The 22,629-nt window shown below is 50.3% G+C and overlaps 1 protein-coding gene across 1 annotated transcript in view; it reads right to left on the bottom strand.

Annotated features, from left to right (window-relative positions):
• Positions 1–3,582: 3,582 nt before the first annotated feature.
• The window catches only part of Bace2 (beta-site APP-cleaving enzyme 2), a gene marked incomplete in the record, with an annotated part of 87,784 nt that continues 68,737 nt past the window's right edge, over positions 3,583–22,629 (bottom strand). The window contains 1 exon segment of the mRNA XM_013505275.1: positions 3,583–8,948. Within this exon segment, the coding sequence (XP_013360729.1) occupies positions 8,695–8,948 (254 nt within the window).

Genomic DNA, 22,629 nt, shown 5'->3' with positions numbered 1-22,629 from the left:
GCAGGGGCTCAGGCCCATGGAGGCTCTGGTGGCCTGCAGCTCCCAGGAAGGGCTGTGCCCTCATGTGGTAGAGCTGCTGCCCCGGCCCAGCTCAGAGCCTGCAGACACAGCCACCGCCCCGCCCTGCTGTCCACCCTGTCCCCCAGGCCCCTCCTAACTCCGGCTTCCCAGGACACCGGGAAGGGGGTTGGGGCCCAGGCGCTGGGTGGGTCCTGCTCTGGGCTCAGTTTTCCTGGCGGTACCTGGACAGGAGGGCGGGAAAGTGGGGACCCCGGCTCCCCAGAGGGGAGGGGATGCCCTGGGCCAACCCAGCTGGAATCACCAAGGAGGCCAAGCACAAGAGCGAGTGTGGGGGACCCAGCCCGCCCTGCCAGTGACAGCAGAAGCGCCCTGTCCCACTCGTGTCAGAACTCAGGGGGGCCCTGAGTGACTCCTGCTCAGGGAGGGGCCCAGCTCAGGCCGGGGTTCAAGCTGCCCCTGGACCCCCCACCCAGGAGGGCACCCAGGGCAAGACCCTGAGCCCGGCTGCTGCTGCCCGCCTGCGCCCCTGCCCGGCCGTCCCAGGGCACCAGGCTATGAGCTCAGGACGCGGGTGCTTGGCTGGGTGGTGGGTGCTGCATGGTCCTCGCTCCAGGGGTCCCTGGCCGGGGCTGCACCTCCACAGCTGGGCCTCTGTGTGCAGGCCAGGAGCAGACGGCGCCACTGCCCCCGGGGTCCCCGCGGCAGGTCTGGCCCCATGAAGGAAGCTGAGCCGGGTGCCACCCTCCTCGGTACCGCGAGTGCTGCAAGAGGGACTCGGCTGGGCGCTGGCTCGGCCCTTCTGTGTCTCCTCAGGCGCCACTGCTGCGGGGATGTGGAGATTCAGTGCTGGGGTGCAGCCCTGTCTCCCACTGGGGGACCCCTGGGGTCTGTGGAGCAGGAGGCTGAGGCACCCACATCCCTGGGCGGCGCATTTCCAAGGAGCCGCTGGTGACGTGAAGGACGTTCCCGGTGTTACCTTCTCAGTTTGTTTTTAGTGTATGTTTGAGATACCTAACCGTAATCATCTTGGTGGACTCAGACGAAATAAACGACTGTTACTTGGCCGTGGTAGGTGCTTATCAAAACTCACCCACGGCTATTTCACACCTCCTGGGTTCCATCCAGAGCTTTGAGTATTTGCAGTCAGATTTCACAAGAGTCTGGAACCAGGGCTCCTGGATACAGCTGTCTGATGAAACGCAGCTGCCTTACACGTTTCGCTTCCTGTATCTTTGGTGAACACTGGAATGGTTAAAGATCATGTTCCTCTGTTACAGGCGAGTTTGTTTTGCTCTTGGTTTCGCGGTATATTTCCCTTTTTATTTTATTTAATTTTTGAGACAGGTTCCTGCTGTGTAGTCCAGGCTAGCCCTAAACTCACTATGTAGCCCAGGCTCGCTTTCAACTTAATTAAGAGATCCTCCTGCCTCAGTCTTGCCTATATTTTCCTTGTAAGACTTCGTACTGTTGCCTCTGAGAACTCTGCAGCGATAGTGCCCTTAGAAAATGATGTAATTAGGATTTAGGATGACGGGCCTCCCCAGAAGGAGGGTTAAGATTAAACGGAGCGGGTTCCAGGGAGGGCCACCCCGAGGGCCAGTCCTCCTACATCCCCCTCTGGCTCCAATGTGACCCAAAGGGCTCAGACGGACACTGCATCCCCATCACTGCTCTGTCCCCCCAGTGTCGCCCAGACACGACCCACAAAGTTGGTAAACACCTCAGCCACCGGGGCATCAACACCCCAGCTGCAGGACGGCGGACCGGCGAGGCCCGAGGGGAGACTGCGCAAAGACAAAGAGCAGCGCTGTCGGAATCAACGGGGCGTCGAGTGTGTGCTGTGCCGTGGGCTGCAAAGGGAAGCCCCCCGCGAGCGCCCGACAGTAACCAGCACGAAAGGCTCTGCCCCGATCCTGAGTGTCCGGAGCGATTCTGAGCCCGACCTAACGTAACTGTTATAAAAATTCTGAATCGTAGGATGTTTGTAGACTCGCTGCCCGGTGACCTTCGCTTTCTGTGCGGTAGTCCTTACCAGTATCTCCCCCGCTATCTCGCCCTGGTGGTACTGGGGTGTAGCCCGTCGTTAATGCTTAACTCCTAACGCAGTTTTCCTTTCGATTTCCCTTTTTTCACTTAGGGGAACTGTTGAGAGCACAGCTCCGATCGTCTTGAGCCTGCAGCGCGCCACCGACAGCAGAAGCTGGGCGCGTTGTGACAGCGCTGTCTCGGTTTTCCTACCAGGGCCTGGAGATGAGGATTTGGGGTCACTCCGCATGATAAAGGCTGCCTGTGAAAGCCAAAAAAATCCCCCAAACGCAAAAAACAAAAAAGAAAAAACCCTACCAAAAAAACCCAAGAGCAAAATACTTTGGGTCACAAAGCGTCCCAACAGCACCATCTAGCGACAGACTCACAAAATCACAGCTTCGAGGCTGCCCAGGGCTCGGGCCTGGAGACTGGGATTCCTGAACTGAAGCTTAGAGAATGAACTGAAACCCGAGTCTCTCCCTGGTCACTAGAAAGAGCTGTGTCTCGTCCTATTTCTCCAGTAACTGTTGTTTCCGCCCCCACGAGGTTTGAAGTGTTTAAAGTGCTTTTTCTTTCTTACCTGGGTGCTGTCAATGAAAAGTGTAAGCCAGGTGGGCTGGTGCATTCCTGAAATCGCAGCCTTCTGGGAGGCTGAAGCAGGAGGGTTACAAGTTCAGGCTTAGCCTGGGCAACTCAGTGAGACTTGGTCTCAAAATAAATCACAAAGGCTGGGGATGGAGCTCAGCCAGAAGGCTTTGGGTGCACGCACGGGAGAAGGACAGAGCACAGGGCTGGTGTCGCAGTAGACCCTGTCTCCTGGGCGGTGGCGTTCTGTTCACAAGTGCTCTGCCCACCCAGGCAGTGCCCTCTGCAGAGAATGAGTGGCCTGGCTGGGTCCTCACCACGTGCACCGCACGCCAGGCTCTGGACGCAGAAGGGCAAGTTTGGGGTAAGAAGAGAGAGCTCAGAGCCGGCTCCAAGCCCAGCATGCACACCTTTCCAGCTGTTCTTCCGCTTAGGTCCCTGAGCTGGTCTCCTTGGTAATGGAGAAACATCCTCCCCATAGGGTTCCTAGGACTACAGGCAGGCAGCCACTCCCAGCCCTGTCCTGTCAGTCCCCAAGATGGGGCTGGACTGTCCTACCCAGTCCTTCAGACCAGCTCACTGTGCCTTTTCAATGTATTTTAAAATATTTTTTGAGATAAGGTCTCACTAGCTGGGCTTGAAGCTGGGGACCTTCCTGCCTCAGCCTTCCAGAGAGCTGGGATTACAGGCATGTGCCACCACATCCAGATTTTCAGTTTTGTTTCCACAGGTGGTTTCCGCTGTGCAGTTTGTAGTCTCTAAAGGTCTTTATTCTTTCCAGGGTGTTATGTGTCTTGATCGCTGGACCTGAGCCCTGCTCCACATACTTCTGTCTGGTATCTCCCAGGACCTCCCTGGATGCCGTGGAAATAACAGTCCAGCATGCATCACCGGGAGCAACTTCTAAGGTGTGACTCGAGACGTGTTTCAAAGAAAGTTCCAAGCCCAACAAGTGAGAAGTATTATTTATTCAAATAATCCCACATGGTTTATGTCCTTCCCCATGGTAGACATCTGAAATCAGTGGAACATACAAGTATAAAAATAAGATTATTTTAGAAAACTCCAGTTCTGAAGGGCACGATTGTTAGGATACACATCCATGGCTACAGAGCCGCTTCTACAATGGACTGGACACTTCTGTACCGTGTCTCCCTCTGATCACAATTTTAACTAATGCCACTTCAGGGTCTTGGAAATAGAGATGACTCCCAAAAGGAAAATATAAAATAGTTTTAAGCTTTTTCAGAAAAACAAGTTACACTTAAGGATCATATAGTCAAGGATGTAAACCCGAGATAGACACAAAATACATTTTGCAAAGCAGTGCTTCTGGTATCTTTGACGAATTCAGCGTCTGGCTCGAAGCTTTTCCATCAGAGCCGGCACCTCCACAGGCATTTAAACTTCCAGAATACTTAACAGTGCAAATTAACAGAAACAATAGGAAATTCGGCACTGTAGGTAACAGCAAGGCAGCGTTTGATTAGCAAACCCTCTGTGGTCTTCCTAGCACGGGGTCACCGCTATGAGATGTCACACCCACAATCTAGAAAGCAGAAAGAAAAAACTCCAGATCCCAGTCTTACACCTGGACCAACAAAAACCACGAGAGTGCATAAAGAATTGTTCAGAAATTTTATTTTGTGTGATTTTTATATAGATTAATAGATCCCTACTTGATTTGTTCATCTCCCCCCTCCGTCCAAACATACTTTCCCCACTGTCCCGGCCACTTTCTGCAGCAGCTCTGGAGTCCTCTTCCCTGAGTGTGTTTGGGAGGTGTGATCAAAAATACAGTGACTGCTGCTGAGCACCACCCAGCGGAAAGGCAGCTCATAAAAACACGACGCTCCGTCCTCCTCCGCCTTATTGATGATACCTGGCACCGTGCAGCTTCTGCCTGTTCTCCAAAGATGAAATGACCGTGGACGGGAAACGCTTTGAATCGATTCAGGACACTGAGGCAGCTGTGACAGTGCAGCTAAAGACCCTCAGGAAGAGGCCTCCAGAGCTGCTGCGGGAAGTGGCCAGGCCGGGGGGACGCGTGTGTGGGAAGCGAGGGGGAGGATTTTGCGGGGACTTAATGACAATGCATCTTTTACTATCATAAACGTAAAGACTTTTAAACATTCGCCATACTTTGGGATCACACCGCCTATGGTCCGGCTGCCAGCCGCAGGCACCGTGCGTGGCACTGTACTTTTCCCAGCTGATGTTGTTCAAATCCTGCTCCGTCTGTACGGGGAAGTCTCCCTCTTCTGCCGCTGTGGTTTCCGGAGCTGAGACCTGTGTCTGTCGCCAGGGGCTGCCTCCTGTGTCCTCTTTACAAGCACAGGCACTGTGCAAGCCAGAGTAGCACATCCGAGAGGGCCTGGGTATCCGGTGTCACATCTGATCACAAGAGACCCCAGGGAAGCCGGCCGGAGCGGAGAAGCCACTGCCATTACTGGGGGTACGGTGACTTCTCAGCACACCCGTGAGGAACCCAGGTCACTGGATGACCCGCCCCGGGACACACAGCGTCACAGGGGCCTCGCCTTTGCTCTGCGTCCACCTCCCGCACCGTGGCAGAGGCCTTCACCCACTCCCAGGGACCCTGGCCGACTGACTGGCCCAGAGCGCTGGCCCAATCCAAGGGCTCACTGCAGTGCAGACTCCTGGGCTCCACACTGACCCTGGGCAGGCCTCGGGTGCACGCAGGGGCCTCCCTGAGAGGAGGGTGGAAAGGCTGAGAGCAGGGACTGCCCCCTTCCTGGATGCTTAGACCCCAAAGGGAACTGGGGGACACCTCTCGGGCCGCCATCTTTCGCCCTACGAACTTCCAGGCCACAGCCTGAATCCACACTCGGGCACGTGTCCTGCTCCAGGAGTCCTGTGCCTCTAGATTTATGACAACAGCCATGCCCTAAATATGCTGCGAAGCGAGCTTCCCCTTGCCTCGCACTTCTTCTTTGATCAATGGTCCCTTGGGGAAGTCCTTGAGGAATAGGGTGTGCTACGCACTTGGTAGGAAGAGTTGCCCAGTGTCCTGGGGATGTCTGGGGCATCCAGGCCGTGCTGATGACTGCAGACTGCGGGCAGCAAGCTCCCTCCTGGTCCTTTCGGCTCCCTTCCCAGACCCCGGGATTTACCAAGTTCCCACAGTCCTTCACTCTCTGGAAGGCACCAGCCCTCGGCTGGCTTGGGTGTCACCCCGTGCTGTCGTGCCGTCCTCTGTGTATGGTTCTGAGTATTTTGAAATTTGAGGCTTGCGGCGCTGTGAAATCCATTCAATCTCCACCAGATTCAGCAACCTTAAGGGCAAAAAAAAATCTGTGGATGCTTGGAATCAAAGTGTGCTGTCCGAGGAGTCAATCCTGCTTATTCCGCTAGCATGCTTTTCACTGCAGTTTTACTTTCCTCTCTCCAACTCTCCAAGTGTATTTTTCTGGGTTGTTGTTTAATTTGTAAACCGCTTTACATTGAAATCTAAAACCCTTGAAGTCCAAGAGAGATGTACAAAATAATTTCTGTTATGTGGAGTTTTCCTGGCACTAAAAATGTAGCATCTTTCTTGGCAAGCCCCACTGCTTTACATTTGATTGTGTTTGTTTTTTCCTTGAAAATATTCTAGTGGCAGTGTTACCTCTGAACGGTTCTCTAATCAATTCTAATAAGTCTGTGCAAGGGAAAAAACACACGGGATTCCACTAATAAGGATAAGTCTGCAGAACTCAATTATTCTTGGCGACTGCTGGGCAGAGATTTATTCCCAGGGACACGGCGTGGCAAGGCGCCAGAACTTGGGACGGAGCCATGTGAGCCTGTTCCACCGAGTGGGGAAGCGGTGAGAGGAATTTCACAAATCCCCATTTTTAATTAAGGAATAAGATAATCCCTCTTCATCTCTCACACAAGAGAATGGAAGCCTAAATCACAACGGCCTTTCAAAATCTATCACCCTGAGCTCTGAGGGGTGCTTAATGCCATCCTGCTGTGAATTCCTCGTGGATTCTGATCAGTTACGGACTTCAACTTCATCTCCAGCCAAAACCTGTGTTTCAGGACGGGTCAGGCAAAGTCCTTCCGAACGTTCGGGCACGGGACGGCCCAGAAGGACGGGTCTCCGTGCCACACGCGGCGCATCTGCTTCCTCTACACCAGTAGCTCTGGTGTCTGTCACGCGTGCTTCTTTAAACCCCATGGGAGAAAATCATCAATCCCGGGCTCATTTCTTGATGTTTTTATCACTGGTTTCAGCTACTGAAGGCCGGGTTTCATTGCTGACTTCTACGTAAGTTATCAGGAAGGAAAAGCGTCGTCTGATTTAAGGGAAGACTGCCCACCTCAAAACGTGTTTCCCACCACAGAGCTGACGCTTCCAGAGACATCTGTCTTCTAGCATTTTCCAGGGTGAGCTGCGAGGGGAAACCACTCCCTCCGAGGGTCGCCACTCCCTTTTCCACTCAGAGTCAACTGCCCTGGGTTCTGCCCTGGAGTCTGCTAAGCAAAGGACGTGCCGGCACAGCTCCAGCAGGCTGGGCGTCTGCATCGCACGCCTGCCTCCAAGTCTAATCTTCAGCGGCAAAGCACACCGGGAAAATGTCCCCAGTTCAACCAATTCACTCTTGTTGCTAAGGGACATTTCTGCAATGTAAGTGTCCCACTCCACTGTCACATCCAGGGGCATCGGAGATGTAAAGGTAGAGAACTGTGATATGGAATACAGAGCGGCGTGTCAGACATCATCCAACTCCCCTGCCTGGAACGGGTCTCGCTGGCGTCGGGATTCCGAGGGCAGCGCCGTGAGCCTGACGCGCCAGCACCGCCGGGCGGCACAGCCTCACTCCCCCCTGCTATCCAGGGCCTCAGATTTCTCGCAGCAAACTGGGGGCACCGCCTTGGGGGACTGCATGAGGCTGGTTAGAGTTCAAGGCACCACCTTCCTCTGGCAAAGCCCTCAAATAAATGCTAGCAGGTGCTGTGTCCCCCACACAGGGACCTTACTGAACCCTGTCTCCAAAGCTGAGCGCCTCGAAGGGAAGAAGTCAGCGCTCACGGCGTTCACTGAATGATTCAGATGGCACCCGTGAGCCTGGGTGGGTGCAGAGGAAACGCGGGAACAATGCCACACCTTGGAGCTTCCTTCCTGACAACCAGTGACAAGCCGGGGCAACCGGCCGTTTCTCTGTGCCGAGGGTAATAACTAAGCCACCTCCAGGGAAGATTTGGAGAGGAACGGCACTAGTAACAGACTTTGTGATCCTCATCGAAGCGCTACTTAATCTAGAGCAAGAGAAAACCAGTGTGGTCGCACCAGCGAGGTTGCGCCGGGGGAGGGATCTTGCGGCATCAGGCTGCCCGCACCCCACCGTGCCCAGGGCCCCTGGCAACGCCACAGAGAGGTGGTGCTTTCACTTTTATAAGGACCACGTCCCAGGAGCATCCCTGCTGGGCAATCGCCTGTCACCCCACACCGCTCGGCGGGCACAGCCTTCTGTCTGCGGGACAGGCTGGCGCAGGTGGGCTGGTGTCTCCTCCAGGGGCCGCCCCAGCCGAGGCCAGGGACCCCCGAGAGGCTGGGGGAGAGCAAGGCGGCTCCACCACGGCGCCTCCAGACTCATTTCTCTGCCACTGTGCCAAGCCTTCTATGCCAGGGCCAGGCCTGGCACAGGTCGCCCTGAAACGTGGTTAATACAAAAGCTTCCTGTCAGCGAAGCGGGTTAGAAACCACACCACGCGGGGCTCCAAGCGTGACCAGCCGCAGAGTGCTACCGCCTGTTTCGGGTGGCACGTCCAGAAAGCCTGGCATCACCCGTGCCATGAGCCCGAAGCCCAATTCACTCTGTTTTGGTTTAGAATAAGGCGTTTTTCTTTTATTATTATTATGCTCATTTTTTTCCTCGGAAGTAGGAAAGAAAAAGTGGAAGCTTAAAATCAAGACTAACGGAGCTACCGGGCACGCGGAGGCGCCTGGGCGCAGAACCGCGCGCACGGAGGGAGAACCTGCCCCGCCTGCCGCCCCGCAGTCGGGGGCGCCGGGGTCCGGGTCGCCGGGGTCCGACCCCCGCGCTCGCGTCATTTCCAGCGATGCCTGACCAGCGAGGACTCGTCGTTGACCACCTCGGGGTCGCGGGGCGCGCGGCGGCACCGGAAGGGGAGCAGCAGCAGGACGAGGAGGACCAGCAGGATGAGCCCGCACGAGCTCATGAGCGCGTAGGACACGATCCACAGCACCGGCTCGTTCAGGGCGGGCGAGGGGACGCAGTTGCTGGCGATGCCGTCGGTGGAGAAGGGCCCGGACACCTCGGACACGGGGACGCCTGCGAGCTCTGCGGAGACAAAGCGGGGGCCGGGGCTGTGAGGCGGGCGGGGCCCCGACAGCCCGGGGAGAGCTGGGCACCGTGTGTTGCAGGGCGCTTCCTGAGAGCCTAGGGCGGTGCCAGTCCTGGGAAAGGACGGCGGGTTCTCCGGCAGCCTGCCAACCCCCCGAACTTTACTTAGTGTGGCGTGGGGACAGAACTCGGGGTCTTCGCTCTGAGTTGCACCCCAGCCCTTTTACTTCCATTCTGAGACAGGACTCTCCACGATGCCGTTCAGTTGCCTGGGCTGGGTTTGAAGTTGTAATTCTCCTGCCTCAGCCTCCCAAGTGCTGGGTCAACACCCAGGGCACCGGATCAGACCTGCCCCGGAGACCCCCCTTTGGCTACTTTTGTCCTATGTCACACCCACCCGATCTGTAGGGCCCCAGACCTGCGGTCACAGGTGCAACGTCCAGCTTGAGGAGGGAAACTCCGCTCACGTCACCTGGCAACCTCTGCTAAGGGATACGGAGGAAAAGCAACGGGAAACCCCGCTGACGTCACCTGGCAACCTCTGCTAAGGGATACGGAGGAAAAGCAACGGGAAACCCCGCTGACGTCACCTGGCAACCTCTGCTAAGGGATACGGAGGAAAAGCAAGGGGGGAGGGCTTCTTAAAGCAGGTTTGGGGAAGATCCGGATTTCAGGCGCACCAGCCCTTTCTGGAGGGCGGCAGCTCCAGCTCTCCTTGGAAGAGAGAATCGGGCTTCGCATTCACCTTCCTCACGTGACCCGCAGAAATGACGTCATTAGGTGGAGGAGATGACACCACTCATTTCATTTTTCTCTGAACAGAAACACTGGAACCCTAAATCCTGTCAAACGTGAACTTTTTTGGTTGACCAAAGGAAAAGTCAAAAGAACAATGGACACGTGGCCTTAAAACAATGGTTTTAAAATGTGGGGGACATGGCAGAAGCAGAGGTGCCCACCTGCAACACCAGCACTCTTGGAGGCTGAGGCAGGAGGACTGCAAGTTCAAACACAACCTGGGCAGCTTAGCGAAACCCTAGGGATATAGTTCAGTGCAAAGGCCCTGGGCTTAATCCCCAGTACTGGGAAAAAAAAGTGGAGGAAACAGACTTGGTTCAGCTGCAAAGAGGACACACTTTCTGGCGATGGGGGATTCTACTGCACATGTTTTTCTAAGGACTTGGTGAGAGCGAGCAACGGACAGGAGCACAGCAGGTGCTGCAGCGGAAACACACAACACCATGGGGTGTGTGGTATGCGTACACACACACATACATATATACACAAACACACACACGCACACATACAAACATACACACACACAAACATACATCTGGCTCTTCAGTGGGGAAGGATGTCGGCCTCTAGCCTACGGCACGAACAGGCAGGTGGCTAACCCACATCTTAAATGATGCAAAGCAGTCCTGCTCCTTACTGCAAAGGCCATACATATTTATGATAAGACAGCGGAAATACAGAGGAATAAAAGCATACTCATGAATTCATCACTCAGAAGTAATCAATATGCGTATCTTCCTTTTTCCACGCTTCAGCTTTTAGAAGCAAAGATGGAACTAGTAGAAGCTGCTGTTTTGTCAGCTAAGTTCACTTTCCCAGGATAAGACTCATATTGTTTAAGTGAGGCGTTCTGAGGATGAACCCACAAAGCCCTACCAGGGCGGGATCTGGCGTGTTACCCATCTCCCATTTGCTGCCGAAGTGGGGTCTCCCAGTGGAAGACAGCGCTTGGGCCCAAATCTTTGCTCCTATTCTTTTTTTTTCTGGTACCGGGAATCGAACTCACAACCTCGCGCTTGCCAGGCAGGTGCTGTGCCGCTGAGCTAAATCCCCAGCCCCTTTGCTCCTATTCTTGACATCTTGCTTTGCTTTCAAGTTCCTGACCCCTGCCAACCCAGCCCCCATTGGGAAGACTGAGGTGGCACCGTGCCCACAGCTCGGCGTGGCAATGCCCGCTCCCCACACCTCACCAGCACTGGAGGCACAGGGTGCGTCCCCCACCTGACTGTGCACATTTACGATTCTTTGCTTGCGAGGGGCACAGCCGGAGGAGCTTTATCGGCCACTTATGTTTGTATGATGATGCGCGTCTTTCTGAGTGATTTGTAAGAACCCTTTATGTGGCTAAAACTTTCTCAGGTTGCAGAAGTCTTTGCACTGTGGTCTTTGATCTTTTTCCTTTCCTTTATAAATGGAAGTGCTTTTGCCAGTAAAATGCTGACAAGGAAAGGGGCTTTGTGGAAAGACACAAGACGCCCCAGTGCAGAACAGCACGAAGATCCTGAATACCACTTCCGCCTCAGGCAAGAGGGATTCGGAGGGTCCGGATTCACCCTCCCAGTTGGAATAACCAGAGCCCGGGGGACCAAATACATGGAAAGGGATGGGGACAAGTGAGGAGGGCCTGGGGCACCCCACTACACCACCTTGAGTTCCCAGGTGGTGACACAGGCAGGGGCTGCCGTCCGCTGAGGGGACAGGTGGAGACCAGGACAGTCGTGGTCCCGAGAGCTTGCACAGCAGTCATGCCGAGGAGACGGCTGTGCCCAGGGAGACTCTGGGAGCCTCGGGTCCCCGGTCTCTGGCTGTGTGCAGCTGGCCTCCTTGCCCATTGGCCCCACAACCCCAGGTCCAGCCAACCACAGGTGGGAGACGCTCGGGAAGAAGGGAGCCTGGCCTGAACAGGTGCACGCGGTCCCGCTCCTCCTTCCACCGACAGTGAAGTACGGTGATTACTTCCACAGCACTCGTGCTGCTTCAGGGGCTATAAGCAATGTAGAAATAATGTGCAGCACAGGAAAGACATGCACAGATCCTATGTAAATACTCCTGCATTTTATACAAGGGGCCGAGCAGCCCTGGATTTTGCTATCTGTTGGGGTCCCGGAAACAATGCCCCCAGATACCGCTTAACAACAATTCCGGCCATGACAATGGCACCAGAATGCTGAAAGCCAGAGCAAGGGTTTGCTGGGACAGGGGCTGGAGCCCACGCAGGGCTGGGAAGAGTGCGCTCCCGGCTGGTTCCTGTTTGCTCTGTTCCTATGAGTGAAGGCAAAAACAGCAGACGTATACAGGCTCCACGCAGAGATCTTTCCTTTGCAATGGGAAGAATTCTAAGATGCCGGTCTAACTCTCCCTGAGAAAGCGCAAAAGCAAGATAAAAAAGCACAACCCTTTTCTAAGTAGCTTAATTGCAACCTAGAACAAATATCTAGAATATTAAAAAAATATTCTGCAATCAGCAGGGGAAAAGTCACAGTGTCTCACAGAGTGACTTGGGAGCCTTCCAGGCAGCGGGCACCATGTCTCATGGTCCTCCCAACCAGGGAGGCCAAGACCAAGGTCATGGCTAATTCTGTGCCTGGTAAGGGCTTTCTGCTTCACAAACAGCTGGTTTCTTGCAGTGTTCTCCCAGGGCGGAAAGGCGAGGGACCTCTCTGGGGCGCTAATCTCATTCCCAAAGGAGATCATGATTATCACCTTGGTCACACTAAAAAAACACCTAGGAAACTAGTAAGGTGCACAGGCAGGCATGTGAGTCTGCAAGGGTGTTTCCAGGGATGACTGCAACCTGAGGCAGAGGGGCTGAGCAGCCTTGCCTGCCCTGAATGTGGGTGGCACAGTCTAATGAGGTAGGGGCAGGGTGGAAAAAAGAGGAAGACCACCACTACAGGTTCACTTCTCTTCCTCCTCCGCCCTTTTCCAAAACCTCCCTCTCCCACCCTCCCATCCTCTGCCTTTCTGCCTGCCATGAGGCGAGTGGCTCTCCTCTGCCATGCCTTCTGCATGGTGTTTCTGCCTCATTCCTGCTGACCATGGACTGAACCGCTGATACCATATGCCAAAATGAATCTTTCTTCCTTTAAGTTGATTCTTCTCAGGGATTTTGTTGCAGCACCAGAAAGCTGCCTAACACAGGCTTATCTCCAAATCCCATGTTAATAAGGATTAGATTCCAACACATGAATATTGTAGGGCCATAATCATTCAGTCCACCTCACCAAGTTGCAAAGAAGCAGGAAAGCACAATTTATAATTCCCACAAAGCAGCAGGGCAACACCATCCATAATGAGAAGAATCAATCCAGTAAAATTTAACAGGAAAGGACAGAGCTGATAGTGTTAGCAGACAGGATATTAGAGCCATTACCATCCCTGTATTCTACTCAGGTGGCTGCAGGAAATATTAAACATGTTAAAGCCATAAACGATATTAAAAGACCTAAATCAAGCCTCTAGTTGCAACACAGAAGATGCAAAGCACACTTTTGGTATTGATAGCACAGTACACACTGTGGAAAAAGACTAATCAACTTAGAGACAGCACGGTGGGGACCATTCAAAATGATACAGAGAACACTGAAAACCAAATGGTTTTGGTATATGGGGACAATCAGTATATGGGGACAATTCTAAGCTGACATCATGTCATCTCAGGACTCAAAGGAGAGGAAGGGGTGAGAGAAGACACTTGAAGATATAATAACCATAGTATTCCAAATCTGATGGAAACTATAAATGTACAGAGTCAAGAGATTAATCCAAAGATTAAGAAATACCGATTAGAGTACTCCAGTGGACTGCTCAAGATCAGTAGTAAGTAGAAAACCTGAGAAGCTGAAGGAGAAAGAAAAATATAATATTTGCAAAGGAAGAGGAATAAGTATCACAGAAGATTTCATGTCAGAAGCAACCCAAGCTAGAAACAATGGAGTGACAGCTTTGAAGGTAGAGGGTGAGGAAAAAAAAACCCTATCAACCTAGAACTCTTTAAAAGGTATCTTTTAAAAATGAAGATGATAAAAGGATATTTTCATATGTACACAGCTGAGAGCTCATGTCAAACAGATCTGCAGTTTAAGAAAGTCCTTTGAACAACAGAAGAAGATACCCCAAAAGAACCTGGGTCTACACAAAGGAATAATGACACAGAAATGTAACTGTATAGCCAGTTATGAGACCTTTATTTTTAATTTCATATATGTAAAAAGATAATTGAGCTATTAAAACAGAAACAATGACAAGGTATTGGGTGGTATATAACATATGCATGACAATAATGGTATAAAGCAGAAAAGGAAAAGTAGAAGTATACCATTGCAAGGCTCATAGATTATAGAAAGTGGCCCACTGTGAGAGGTTAAAAGTGTACTTCTGCCCACAAACTTGATTCTTTCTATGATTCTTGTTGCAAACTGAGTTAGATGAGAACCCAATCAAATTTAATGGTTAGATTCAATGCTGACATATGGAGAAATCTGATTCAGTTCTCGGCCAGTGTGGTTATTATATTATGAACACTCAAGCAGCTACTACAAGAGTTATAACTAACACTCTAGTCAAGGGGAGGGAGGGAGGGAGAGGGAGAGCGAGAGAGAGAGACAGAGAGAGATAGCAATAGAGAGACAGAGATAGAGAGACAGAGATAGATAGATAGATAGAGAGAGAGAGAGAGAGAGAGAGAGAGAGAGAGAGAGAGAGAGACTGTACATAAACAGATGGAAAAAAGAAAGATCTCAACCCAAAAAAAGGTAGTGAAAGAAGAAAAGGAGCAAGGAACCTAATAAGACAGAAAGAAAATGAATACAGGTTGAACACCCCTCACCAGAAAACCCTCAAATCTATAATCCTGCAAAATCCAACACAATGCCACAAGCGGAAAATCCCACAGTTGACCGCATTTGATGGGTGGCAGTCGAAATGCAGGTGCGTTAAAAACATCACGTAAAATTATCTTCAGGCCATGTGAGTAGGTGTACATGAAACACAAATGAATTTCATGTTTAGATTTGGGCTCCACGCTAAGATAGTCCATTATGTGTACAGAGATATCCCAAAACCTGAAAACACCCAAAATCCGAAATTCTTCTGATTCCAAACATTTGTGATACAGGGGTGCTGAACCTGCAGTAAGAAGCTTGACTTAAATAGAACCATATCAAGCATCACATTCAACATATGAAATCTAAAAGAAGGGCTGGCAAACTTTTCCTGCAATGAGCCAGATAGTAATTATGTTAGCAATTATGTTAGGCTTTGTGTTACGTCCTTATTTTCATTTCCCTCCACCTCTTTAAAAATATAAAAACTGCTTCAGTTCATAGGTCATATAAACACAAGCCACATACCAGATTTGGCCTATAGGCTATTGTCTGCCAATCTCTGGCCTAACTGCCCTAATTAACAAGCAGAGATTGTCAAATTAGATAAAAAGACCCAACCGCATGCTGCCTCCAAGAAACCCAATCTCAGTGTAGATGCAAATGTATTAAAAAGGTGGAGAAGGATTACATACTGTAATACCCAACAACGACAACTTCAGAAAGACAGGTTTATTTTGGCCCATGGTTTCAGGCCATGGTCAGCTGACTCCAAGGTAGAAGGGGCCCAGGGGAAGGGCATTGTGATGGAAAGCTATTCAACCCGAGGCAGCAAACAGAGAGAGAAAGGAGGACCCTGGAGGGAGCTGCGCCCCTCTTTATGGCACAACCCCAGTGATGCCTCCAACCAGGCCCCACCTCCTGACAGATGAATCCACTGATGACCTCAGGTCCCTCGAGATGCAATCACCTTCCAAACACATCAGACGTCTGGGGGCATTTCCGCTCAAAACCACAGCAATACCGTAACAACATACTGAAAGAAGATCCCATTCGTAAATAGAACACAATAACCCTAAACATCTTTAGACCAAATAGCAGTTTCAAAATTCACTGAACAAGAACAATGAAGCCAAAAAGACATGGATAAATCCACAAATACGTTCAGAAAGGACAGCACCCCTTTCTCAGTAATAGAGCAAGCAGCCGTGAGTTGTGATAGGGAACATTTGAACAACACCTTCTCACCTGCGTTGGTTCTCTGGCTGCCTCAGCAGAACACATCCGTTCTCAAGAGCACACAAAGCACTTACCTGGCCGATTATTCTCTGGGTCCTAGAGCAAATTTAATGAATTTAAAAGGATTTAATTCATAGGAACTAAATGCTCTACCCATTGGAAAACTCAATCAGGGTCAATAACAGAAGGCTATCAGGAAACCTCTTCGATATCTGGACATCAAACAACACATCTCTAAAACTATAAAACCTCCAGGAAAAAGCACAGGAAGAAGTCTTTGTGTTCTTGGATAGGCAAAAAGATTTCAGGGTCATATCACCAGAAAGGAAAAAAAAACCTAATAAAATTCATTTCATCCACTTTACAACTTTCTCTTTCAAAAACAATATCAAGAGACTGCGAAGAGTGGGAGAAAATACTCGCAAGTCACGTTCTGACACAGGACTTGTATCCTCCGTATCTGAAGAACTCTGAAAACTCAATGATGAGAAAAAAAAGAACCCAATATGGGAATCCATAAGAAAATTTGAAAATATATTCTTCTAAAAAAGGTATATGAATTTTAAGTAAGCTCATGAAAATATGTTCAAGATTATTAGTCATTAGAGAAATGCAAATTAAAACCTTAATAAGATACTGCTGAATACTTATTAAAATAAAAGAATCAACCGTATCGAAGCGAAATGCCCTCTCATCTTAGGACCAGCCATCCCCTCCTGGGTACGGATCCAAGAGAAACAGAAATACACACCTAAGGCTTCTTCAAACAGGACAGATGGCCCCTGACTGACAAGGATTTGACGGGCAGTTTTCCCGACTCAGGCTGGTAGGCAGATGCGGGCACACTGGACCCTCACTGTGTGCCATGCTGCTATGCTACATGCCCGGTGCCTTTTCCCTGGAGTGGACTGGAGTATCTGCAACTCACGATGGGTTTATCGGCATGTCCAGTGGTTGGGAAGCATCTGCGATGTTCACAGCAGCTTTACTTACGACAGTGAAAAGAAAAAAAACCCACTTCTACCAGGAAACAACCCAAAAGTTCACCAGCAGGTGAAAGGGAGTAAATAAATTGTAGCACATCCACAGAATGAAGCACTTTTTGGTACTAGAACTGGGTGAACTACAGATACATCCAACAAGATGAATCTCAAAATAACTGCGCTGAGTGGAAGAAGCCACATAAAAAGAAATACACACGGACGTCCCATTTCTACAAAGTCCCAGCAAGGGAAAGGTAATCAGAAAGCAGGGAGGACAGCCGAAGAGGTGCTGACCACTGTGCTTGTGGTGATGGTTGCAAGGCTGCAGGCATCTGTAAAAACTGATCAGATGGCGCCCTTCCAGAATGTGCCGCTTACTTTATCCCAAGCATCTCTCAAAGGCTGCTTAAAAAAATCCAAGGGATAAGGTGGTCAAAAATAGACCTGCCATATGATGCAGCTCTCCTCCTTCTGAACATACATCCGAAGGAGATGAAATCAGCACAGCAGAGAGATGCCATGGTTCCTGTTCACTGCAGCTCTGTTCACACAGGAGCTGGGATGGGAATCAGCCCAGGGGCCAGCCGCAGACGGACGGACGGACGAAGGAGACGGGGAACACGTACACCGTGGAGTATTATTCAGCCATTAAGAAGCAAGCCAAGCATTCCCTGCAGAAAGCTTGGAAGTGGGGGACACCGTGTTAAGTGAACAGAGGCAGACACAGAGATGAGGACCACATGTTCCCTCGCAGACAGACAAGCTAAAAAAAGCACCCTAAAAGTAGAACAGTGGTATGTACAGGCTGGGGAGGTGCCGGCGTGGGGAGCTCGCATTTGACCGGTGCACCACCGACTCCGTTAATACGCACTCATGCTCATAATGCTTTCAAAAGCGTGCCAAGGAACACGTGGGGGATGACCACATTTAGGTTAAGAAAGCACAGAACGTGATCGTCGTCAGCCACGCCAGCATCAGGGAAGTGATCCAGCCGAATGCCTGAGTTCGTTCACATTTCCCTGGCGTACGCTGCGTGGATAATGAAAACAGAAAGAGCCCCAAGGAAGTCAAACTTCTCCAACACACTTGCTGTTACTTCCACAGTTAGAAGTGGCCTGTGTCTTCCTTTGAAGGACTCTGAAAAACGCCCCCGTTCAAGGTTGTCAGACGGCACACACAAGCTGGAGACAGCGGTATTCTCACGTTCGAGAACTTGCTCCCTGGCATTAAAGGGAAGCGGATTTAAATGACTCCTGGAGGGCACCTCCAGGGTGCTCTATGCATCCATCATAGGCTCCCTCGTCTACAGCCCCGAAGCAGGCATCAGTCCTTTCTGCTGGGTTCTCATACGAGAGACCACTGTGTGTGGTGGTGGGCCTGAATCTCCCGGCAAGACTTTTACGTCTCAGAATCCAACTCTCTTGGTGAGGAGCCATGCAATCTTCTCTTAACTGCAAGCTGTGTGAGCTTTTACAATTTAATTTACTGACTGACTGGTTTTCATACTAGGAATTGAACCCAGGGACACTTATCACTGAGCTGTATCCCAAGCCCTTTTTATGTATGTATTTAAAAACTTTTTGAGACAAGATCTCACTATTATAGCCCAGGCTGGCTTTGAATTTGAGATCTTCCTGCCTCAGCTTGCTGAGTATCTGGGATTATAGGCCCGCCTGCATCACTGTGCTCAGCCTGTCTGATCTTAACTCACTTCTTTAACCTCAGTTTCCTTGCCTATGAAATGGGAACATAATCACCCATAGGAGTAAGTCTTGCTGGAAAGATAACCCAGTTAATAGACAGCATTCAGCACAGTACCCGGGGTGAGTTGTCCTAGCTCTCATTGTTCCTGTATTGGTATTTGTAATTATCAGTGTCTCGCGTTACAATTTTCATTATGGGTTTTTTCTACATTGTGTCCCGAAGGGTCGGGACCTGGTCGATAATGAGTATCTAGGGAAGACGCACCATTTCAGCAAGTACAAAATTACACTGGCCAGGCCTTTTCTCTGTAACAGTGAAGTGCCCTGAGAAACTGACTATTCAGGACTGACAGTCTTGCTCTGGAGTTGTAGGGGTCCAGACCCCGGGCAGCTGTGGGGGACCACTGACTTCCAGGCCCCCAGAGTTGCCTTAAAGGAGGATCGGCAGCTGCATGGCCTACTAGCTTGGGGTCTCGATTATGTTCCAAGTGGAAAGCAGAGGCCCATCTCCGAAACTCTGTCCCTAACAGCTAACTCTCCTATTTTTAAACATGCGCAGGGAACAGATGATCATTTCAAACCCGCAGCAAGAAGAATTCACAGTGAGGTGCCTGCCCAATCCGCGAAGTGTTTCGAGTTGTACAAGCTGAAATCTATACGCTCGCGGGTGCTAAATGTCTCAGTCTATAAAAAGGGATGGTATTTCAGAAGCTCTGGATACATTAAGGGGCGGAGAGTTGTGGGCTTGATGTGATTATTTTCCTAGCTACAGGTGACACTACCCGGACAGCCCCAAAGTGGCAGAAGGTGGCTGTGGACCCCAGGACCCAGGAGGGCGGGCTTCACACAGCCCCACCTCTGGCTCTGTGGGGTTCTCAGTAGAGACGAGAGAGAGCTGGGCAAGAACAGGGCAGCAGCAGAGAAGCACGTGGGGAACTTTTCCAAAATATCCACCACATCCATGTGTTCTGGGAAAGCTGCCAAGAGCTTCTAGGCAAGGAGATTTCCCAAAGCCAGCCCTCATAGAGAAGTCCAACCCTGTAAGCTAAGAGTCATCCACAAATATAAATAATTATAAAACCAAAGCAAAAGACATTGAGAGAGGAGAGAAGCCCCCTTTGGCTCCAGCAGTTTGGATGGATGTGCTAATGTCCTGTCATTTTAACAGAGAGACCAGAGGATAAAATGTAACCCCCAGTTTTTATTTATTTAGTTTTGGGTGTAGGGCACGATGCATGCTAAGCGTGTGTTCTCTCACTGAACTCTATCCTCAACAGGTTCTTAAGAAACGGGTTCTCACTACGTTGCCTCGGCTGGCCCCACACTCCTGAGCTCAAGCGACTCTCCTGGCTCAGCCTCCCAAGCAGCTGGGGCTCAGGCACAGGCCACCACGCCCAGCTCAACTCCAGTCTCTAAACACACAGCTGGGCCTAGAAGTAAGAGCCATTTCTTGAGCAGAGTCTCTAGGGCTGGTGTCTCTGCGCGTGTGGGTGAGGCTTGACCGCAGTACCAAGAAGGGTCCTCGAGCCATGATGCCTGCGGAAGTCAGGCCCATCAGTGGAAGAGGCCGTGGAAACTCTAACAAGGAAGCTGGCTCTGCCTGAGGTCTGGCAGTGGGGGGAACAGGGCAAGAAAGAAGCTCCCCTGAGAGACGGAGCCCTCAGCCCTACCTCTCAAGCATGGCTGGCCTACGAATTCACACAGCTTGGTCCAGATACACTGATGTTCTCATACTCTGAGGACACTCAGAAGAAACACATGCAAAACTGCTCTATGGTAACACTTTTGATAAGCCGAGGTTATGGTTTAGATCTAAAATGCCCCCCTCATCTCAGCTTCGATGGTGACTAGCTCATGGGGCACTGTATTCAGCACTGGGGTCGTCCATGGATGAGTTCACCGCTGAATATGCTATTAGAGGTGGGAAGAGGTGGTGGGTCACCGGGGAGTGACCTGGAAGGGGGTGTTTTTGTGCCCAGTTCTTCCCTTGTCTGCTTCCTGGCTGCCATGCCGTGAGAAGCTGCCTTCTGCTGTGCCCTCCTGCCAGGCCATTTCTACCCTGGAGCCAAGTGACCACAGGCTGAATCTACTGAAGCCAGGAGCCACATACACTCCCCTCCTCCTTTAAACTGTGGGTGTCAGGTATTTTGTTCCAGTGACAGGACAGTAACTAAGACACCAGGCCACACTGTGCTTCCCCGAAAAAGGCACGGCCACTGAAATGAGCTCAGAACAACAAAGGGCAAAACAAGGTAGTCCACAGTGAGAGAAAAGTCAGCTTACGTAACAAGACAGACCCGTCATCAGTAAGAGCCGCTGCACAAGTTCACTCAAGTGCTGTGTGTGTTTGAAGTGATTAACAACTCTAAATCACCAAATTTTAAAATAAGAGTGCATAAAAGAAACATCAAGAGAGCAAAGCAGAGAGGCTTGGAAAAAAACAGTAAAAGGAACTAATACGATAAGCCAGATCAGTGAAAAAGAATAGCAAACTCAGAAACAAACATCTGCCTCCCAAATATCTACTGATTGTGGTACATAATAACTGTAGGATTTTAAATTAGTGAATAGAAGATGGATTATTGATAAATGCTCTAAGAACCATGCGACGGTCATCTTGGGTCATCTAGACTTCTATGCAAGGTAAATCAAACACAAAAGTATTCAGATAACCAAAAATTACTTTCGGCGAGAAAAGCCACTGAAAATGTGACAACAAACCTAAGAGCCTGAAAGAAAAAAGACTGAAATATTTAAGTATACAAAAGTAAACATTTTTTACACTTACACGCATCAGAAGCAAGGTTTTAAAGAACTTAGTACTGTGATATGAATTAAAAGGTTTCTGGCATTTCCCTTTTACAGTCTTTCGTATGACAAGTCCTTTATATGCTCCTCCTACAGCTACTGAGCCTCAGCACACGGACACTGCTTATAGTGGTCGGCTGAGTGGGCAGCCAATGAGCTGTTCACACACTCTCCTTTGACGGGTTTTGGGTTGTTCTTACTTTACAGGAAATGACAAATAGTTTCAAGTAATTATTAAATGATGTGTTGATTTAGTTGTTTTCTGAATAACACTACTGGGAACCTTCTGTCCAGCCTTGGGTAGGTATGCATTAACTTCTCCTCTGTAGATACCTAAGAGGGAATTGCTGGCTTGAGAAGCAGGTAACGTTAGCATAAACTGTAAAACTCTTTTTCCATACATCCTCAACACTTGAGGAAACCATGAGTCCTTAACTGCAAGGTTAACAAGGGAATTTCCACAAGTCTGCTCCGTATATTACACCTGGTAGTGAAGCATGAGAAATACTCCTGTGGATGTAGACAAAAATGGCCATTGTCACTGCTTCCGTTCAGCACCGTTGGAGAAGTTATCATATACAAGACACATCAAATATAAGAAAACTCAGGTTACAAATGACTGAAAATGTATTATTTGCAGACTATATGAGAATGCAATGGGAAATCCACAAAACTCTAAGAACTGTTTAATAACAGAGGACTTAGCAAAAAATGCACGCCTGTACACCAAACCACACGCTAGAAAATGCAATTTAAAATAATGCCCCTGACAGTAACAAGTAAGAACTAAGAGGTGCCTGGTAATAAGTCTATGTGTAAGATTTTCTCAAGAAAATTATAAAACATTGAAAATGACATCAAACAAATGAAGAGACATAAACAAATGAAGAAATTTAGCACGTTCTTGGGGAAAAGATTTGATATAGTAAACACTTGGTTTCTTTCTCAGCTAATGTACACATTCAATGCTGTCCTAATTAACATCCCAGTGGTGTTTTCAGGGATCTCAATGAAATAATTCAAAGTCTTCTGGCTGGCTAGCTTCCTGCCTGGTGGCTCCCAGAGGGTGGGCCCCCAGCGCACGGGGAGCCTCGGGTGGGGAGCGCCGGTTTTTTGGGTCTTTGGACTGGCGACTCACTCCCGGCCTCGTCGTTCCCCGGAAGGAGGGCTTCCGGCGCACAGGGAGCCTCGGGTGGGGAGCGCCAGTCTTCTGGCTGGCTAGCTTCCTGTCTGCTGGCTCCCAGAGGGTGGGCCCCCAGCGCATGGGGAGCCATGTGGCGGCGAGCGCTGTTGTGCGCCGGCCCTTAGGCCGGCTGCCACCGCT

This window comes from Chinchilla lanigera, unplaced genomic scaffold (genome assembly GCF_000276665.1).
Source record: "Chinchilla lanigera isolate Chin_1 unplaced genomic scaffold, ChiLan1.0 scaffold00006, whole genome shotgun sequence".
NCBI lineage: Eukaryota > Metazoa > Chordata > Mammalia > Rodentia > Chinchillidae > Chinchilla > Chinchilla lanigera.
The sequence above is the reverse complement of the archived record's forward strand: the minus strand, read 5'-3'. Positions and strand labels throughout refer to the sequence as shown.